General features: G+C 56.9%; 1 protein-coding gene across 1 annotated transcript in view; it reads right to left on the reverse strand.

Moving 5' to 3' along the window:
* Nucleotides 1-5549, reverse strand: part of LRRC38 (leucine rich repeat containing 38) — a 29265-nt gene extending 23716 nt beyond the window's left edge. Inside the window, exon 1 of the mRNA XM_032863457.1 lies at nucleotides 4827-5549. Coding sequence (XP_032719348.1) covers nucleotides 4827-5484 — 658 coding nt within the window. The 5' untranslated portion in view covers nucleotides 5485-5549. The remainder of the gene's footprint in view (nucleotides 1-4826) is intronic.
* Nucleotides 5550-6000: the final 451 nt, after the last annotated feature.

A 6000-nucleotide genomic window follows, 5' to 3' on the forward strand; every position in this document is an offset into this window, starting at 1 on the left:
CTCCCCATAGCTACGTGTGTCAAGGTCTTGGGGTGCAAGATGAGGTCAGGTCTCTTCGGTGGTACTGCGGGTACACCTTGCCTGTTGCTATGGTTTCTCAAACCCAGTAGCCATTCCTTCTTGTAGCTCCCGGAGCAACACTGGGGATGGGTGAGATGTCCCGTGAGCCCAGAGTCCCGAATGGTTTGGGTGCCCTTCCCTCACCCTGATGCACTGAGACACGGCCCCCTAGATTCCAGCAGAGGGGTCTCTAGAGGGACCTGGCCTCCCCAAGCCCTCAACTTTCCAATCCTTAATATGATGACAATATTCCCTTCCCTTGAAACCAGACAATTTTAGAGTTAGAAGGAGCCTTGAAATCCTCCTACCCACACTCCTTTGCTTGCCAAAATAAAAAAATCTCGGAGATGTTTCTCTTGGTTCAGCTTCTGAACCAAGACAAGACCTTGGGTTTCTAGAGATGAACCAAAAGGCCCTCTCACCTCCAAGCAGTTCTCAAGCTTCAGGGTATACTGCAAGCCCGGGGTGGGGGCCGGGGGCGGGATTAAAAATGCAGACCCTGGGCCTCATCCCCCAGGCACCCATTCAGTAGGCCTGGGGGAGCACAAGAATCTGCATTTCAACCTAGTTCCTGTGTGTCTTCATTCCCCATCCACCTCCCTGGGCTCCTATAAGGAAACCAGGTGCTAGGCCCGCAGGGAAAAGCTTTAAAGCCTAAGGGTGTTACCCAGCTGTTCTCCATCTCCCCCAAACACTCCCATCCTCTCCCCCTCTACCCAACGGCTCAGCTGAGTGATTTCCAAGGACCCTTGCTTCCAAGTCTGGAGTCCTTCCTACTTAAAGAGAGATGGTCGCTGTTGCAAATTGCCTGGGATCCACTATCTCACAGGAGAACCACCAGCCCAGGTGAAGGATCTGGGGCTGGGAGGAGGTCGGCCAGCTGCGACCCAGGGCAATCAGAGATTGGGAGGGGGCAGGGTTGGGGACAGCCTCACCGTCCCTCCTGATCTATCAGAAAGAATTAGGTGTAGGGTCACACACTCCTGAGTGCACTCATCTCAGCCACTGACTACATGACACCGTGACCTTGTGCAAACCACTTCCCTTCTTTGCACCTTGGTGGATAAACGGTGGGTTAAGTTACCTGCCAGTGGGTTAAGTTACCTGCCAGTGGGTTAAGTTACCTGCCAGGCACAGCTGAATGAAAGGGGATGGCCTGTCCATAACCGAGTGACATCCATCACAAGGTCAGGCCACCAGGTAAAATATAGGATGGCATATATTATGCTGAATTTCAGAAAACGGCAAATAATTTTGTGTGTAAGTATATCCCAAATATTGCATGGGACATACTTATACTAAAATAGAATTTGATGTTTATCTGAAATTCAGAGTTAACTGGGCATCCTGGGGGGTTTTCTAGTTTGTTTTCTTATTTTAGGTTTGTCTGCTTTGTTTGGTGCTAAGTTGGCTGAGGGGCATTTCGGCAGGCATCCTCTCACCCTCTTCCTTCAGCCCCAGCACCAGTGGGACAGATCCTCCCGAGTCCCCAGACCCGGCCCTGCTTAACCCCCAAACGAGCCTGGATGGAGGGGATCTCTTGCCTCCAAGGCATCCCTTCCTCCCCCCCGGGGTGTGCTCCTTGACGGAGCGCTCCCATCAGCACAGTGACCGCACAGGAGGCTCGCCTGGCAGACGAAGGCATTTCTGTAACTGTCAGAGCCAGTCAAGGTCACTTGCTCTGCTCCGTTCTGCTTCTCTGGGGGAGGAGGGAATGGGGAGGCGAGGACAAGGCAACCAGGACAGAATCCCTTTGCTTCTGCCTTTAAGTCCCCTCTCCTGGGAGAGGCAGGGCACTTGCCTAGAAAACCCTGGAGCTTAGGCCTCACGGAACCCCATTTTCCTTGGCAGGAAGTGGGTGGCCACATGGGAGGGGGGGAACCTGTGTCCCCCAGCTGTTGTTAACCCTCTGTGCCGTCACCCCTCTGGGCCTTCCAATTAGAAGAGGATAGTAACAACAGCACTAACACTTAGATCGTGCTGCTCTGTGTCAGACACTGTTCTAAGAACTTCATATATAATATCTTTTTAATCCTCCCAGTAACCCTAGGAGGGGGGCACCAGCATCATCTCCATTTCACAGATGAGGAAATGGGGGTATGGAGGGGTCACAGAGCTAGCAAGAGGTTGAGGCAGGATTTGAACCAAGGCTGGGCCCTCACCCACTTTGCCCGGCGCCTCTCGGAAGATAGAAGGAGCGCAAGGCAGGAGGAGGAGGGAAGGGACGACGGGGACGGGTGTCTAGCAAGCACCGAGGCTGTGCTAAGCAGTCGCGCACCCCCGATGGAGCTGATCTCATTCAAACCTCACCGCAAACAAGGTGTGGGATGCTGTTATGGCATGCTGAAGTCGGAGGGAAACTGAGGCTCAGAGAGAAACGTAAGCGGAAATCAGAACTCAGCTGTCTTGCATCAAGGCCCATGCTCATCCCCTCACTGCCCACCTGGCTCTGGTTCATGGTTCTCTGGACACTGCTCTGGCCACACACGTTGCAGTGCACAGTGAGGCCACAGCTGCTCTTGGCACACACATACTCCAACCACCCTTGAGGTGCCTGAAGTCCTCGTGCTCCCTTCACGCTGCCTCCATCTCTCCCCCACGGAACCAGACAAACCCTCAACCAGGGCCAGGACACTGGTCCTTGCTCTGAGCCTGTCCGTCCTTCCCCCAGCCACACATCCCCACCTGGTGTCCCCTTTTCTTCCCTCTATCAGGGGCCGGCCGTATGAGGAATAACATCCTACAGTCTCACTGTTCTTTGCCTTCACCCAGGTTAGCTGGTTTTCATCCTGACAACCACGGGGTCAGACGGACCACCTGCTATTACCCATGTCCTATTTTCATACAGGAGGAAGATGGGGCTCGGAAAAGTTAAGGGTCCTGGCCAGACTCACCCAGTCTTTCCACCAGGACACAAACCTCTGTCTTCTGACTCTATGACCAGGACTGTGTAGGGATCTCAGAAGTCAACCAAAGCATTTTAGAAATGAGAAGTCAGGGGGCGCCTGGGTGGCTCAGTGGGTTAAGCCGCTGCCTTCGGCTCAGGTCGTGATCTCAGGGTCCTGGGATCGAGCCCCGTGTCAGGCTCTCTGCTCAGCGGGGAGCCTGCTTCCTCCTCTCTCTCTGCCTGCCTCTCTGCCTACTTGTGATCTCTGTCTGTCAAATAAATAAATAAAATCTTTAAAAAAAATTAAAATTAAATAAATAAATAAATAAATAAAAGAAATGAGAAGTCAGAAACCCAGACAGGACATGTGGCCTGTTCAAGGTCATAGCCGTCCACCCGTGGCAGAACTGAGAATGAAGTCCGCAGCTTTGAACCCTATAGCACTTGCCCTCAAGCAAGAACCCATGGAACTAATGAGACCCACTCAGCTAACGACAGAGGTTAATGATGCCCATTCCACCCAAAGGCAAAGACAGGAGAGATCAGAAGCAAGGCATACCCCCTTCCACGATGAGGTTTTTATCTGGACATTCCTGTCTCCAGGACAGTCTTCTACTGGGGCAGGGAAGGTGAATGAGGGCAGGTCAGACCTTTTTAGGACTTGCTCCCCTGGTAGAGGCAGCCCAGGCTGAAAATGTCAGTTCAGGGGCCTGCGTCTGCTGGGGAGTGATGGCCCCGATGCCTGGGGTTCGCGCTCAGTGAAGTATGGAGTGAAGAAGGGACCACAGGAATTCAGGGCATAGAGAAGCAACATCCTCGAGATCCAGGAAGTGGAAAAAAGATATACCAAATTTAAATCCACATCTATGTCACTTTTTATAACATGTGCCTTACAGCTCTGGGTCCTATTCTGCCAAACCCTTGGGGGCAAGATCACTTGGGACTGAGGCCCCCATGCCTACCCCTGGAAGCCTCGGATCCACGGGAGGGTACGGACATGCTGCCTGCTCCCCGTCCTGCGGCTCATCTCTGTGGATGCTGGGGTACCCTCTTCTCGGCTCTGCCTCTGCTTCCCTCCACTGGGCTTTCCACGGCCCCTTGACAGATGTGTCCTCTGTGTTTCCATCTGCCAAAGGGATCTGTACGTCCATCCGTGTCACCACTGGAAAAGCATACCAGGAAAGCAAAGGGTGTACCAGCCTGCTAAGGTTTTCGCGTTCAGCTTTTCACATCTGGGCTGAAAACCCAAAGAGGGGCAAATCTTCACTGCATCACCAGCTTTTAGCGGGCTGCCAGTATTCCTCACCAGGAATATTTCTCATCGCTTTTGGATGGGAGAGCAAACCTGGGAGCTCAGAAACAGACTTGCTCAGGCTCTGGAAGCTACTGGAGAGCCCCTAGAACTGGCTGGATCTCTCGATCGATGTTCCGTGTATCGAGAATAGCGCTCAGCCTTTCCCACACAGGAGGGTGTCTTCCACTTAGGAGGGGCCCATAAATAACCTGCACCCACCAGTCCTGGGACCCAAAGCCCAGTGAGTTGGTCTCAGACATGGGTAAAAGAGAAAAGGGAGGTCCCTAACTTCGGAAACTGAGCTGCTGGAGAAACAGGTGGAGAAGCATGGCATCAGGGCTCAAAAACTCCAGAGAATCCAGATGTGAGCCTCCCCACCCGCTTTCCCTGGCAGACTCCCAGGCAAAGTTCAGGCTGGAAATCTGCCAGGCTTATACCTGAGCAACTGTCCTGGGGCAGTTTCTCCCATGCACCCGAGCTGGGCTTCCAGACCCGACCCAAGACCCCTGTCCCCCGGATGCTCCCTGATCCCCCTACCCTCCCATCCCCAGCCCGGTGTGTAGCCCAGCCTGCCTGCAGGCTCACCTTTCGGCAGCTTGGACGCGTTGTCCTGGATCCAGGAGAAGAGGTGGGCAAAGTCGCAGTCGCAGAGCCAGGGGTTCCCGTCCAGGCGCAGGGTGCGCAGCGCGGGCAGCGCGGCCAGGGCGGCCACGTTGAGGCTGCGCAGATTGTTGTCGTTGAGTTCCAGCACCTGCAGCGACTCCAGGGTCTCGAAGGCGTCCTCGTGTACGCCCGCCAGCTTGTTGTTGGCCAGGCTCAGCTTGACCAGCCTCCCCGCCGAGCGGAAGGCGCCAGCGCCCAGCTGGGTCAGGTTGTTGTAGCTGAGGTCCAGGAAAGCCAGCTTGGCCGAGCCGCTGAACGTGCCCTCCTCCAGCGAGCGCAGCGAGTTATTCCTGAAGTCCAGGTACACCAGGTCGCCGTAGAAAATGAAGAAATCCTCGGGGATGTGCTGGATGCGGTTGCCGGCCACCAGCAGCTTGCGCACGTCCAGGGGGAAAGGGTCGGGCACGCTGGGCAGCCCGCGGTCGCGGCAGTCCACGGTGTGCGGGTCGGTGCAGGCGCAGCCCGCGGGGCACGCGTGTCCGGGCCGGAGCAGCGGCAGCAGCAGCAGGAGGCTGCAGAGCTCGAGCGCGGCGGCGGCGGCGCGGCCGGCGGGGGCGCGGGGGGCGGCGCGGGGACGCATGGCCGGGGGGACCGGAGCGAGCCGGGGCGACTCGGACCTGGCTCTCGGAGCGAACCCTGGCGCGGGGCGGCGCGCGGGGTCCCGGCGACCAGGCGCTGGGAGCTGGAAGGCGGCCGGGACGGCGTGCGCCCGGGCGCGCGGGGGCGACCGAGCGCAAGGCGCACGGACTCCGGGAGTCCGGGGCGGCAGGGACCGAGATGGGAGAGTCGGGGAGGGAGGGGCGAGGACTCGCGAAGGACTTACCGGGACAGGAAATTAACCCGCTGGAAAATCCCAGGGAGAGGCGGGGAGCGATAAAGGTGACCGAGTGGCCGGCGCCAAAGCGGCCCCACCCGGGCAGCTTTTTTCTGAGACCGGGTAATAAGACCTGTCGCGCGAACTTGGCCAGGAGCGCTCGACGACTAAGTTCGGTTACCGAGCGCCCCCCAGCCCAGCGATCTCCAGAGGGCGTGTTGGGGGCCTTGCCCCGCACCCCGGCGCCCTCCTGGTGCCAAAGAGCGCTCCCCCTGCGCCAAC

This window comes from Lontra canadensis, unplaced genomic scaffold, assembly GCF_010015895.1.
Source record: "Lontra canadensis isolate GAN:19392208 unplaced genomic scaffold, GSC_riverotter_1.0 scaffold25, whole genome shotgun sequence".
Taxonomy (NCBI): domain Eukaryota; kingdom Metazoa; phylum Chordata; class Mammalia; order Carnivora; family Mustelidae; genus Lontra; species Lontra canadensis.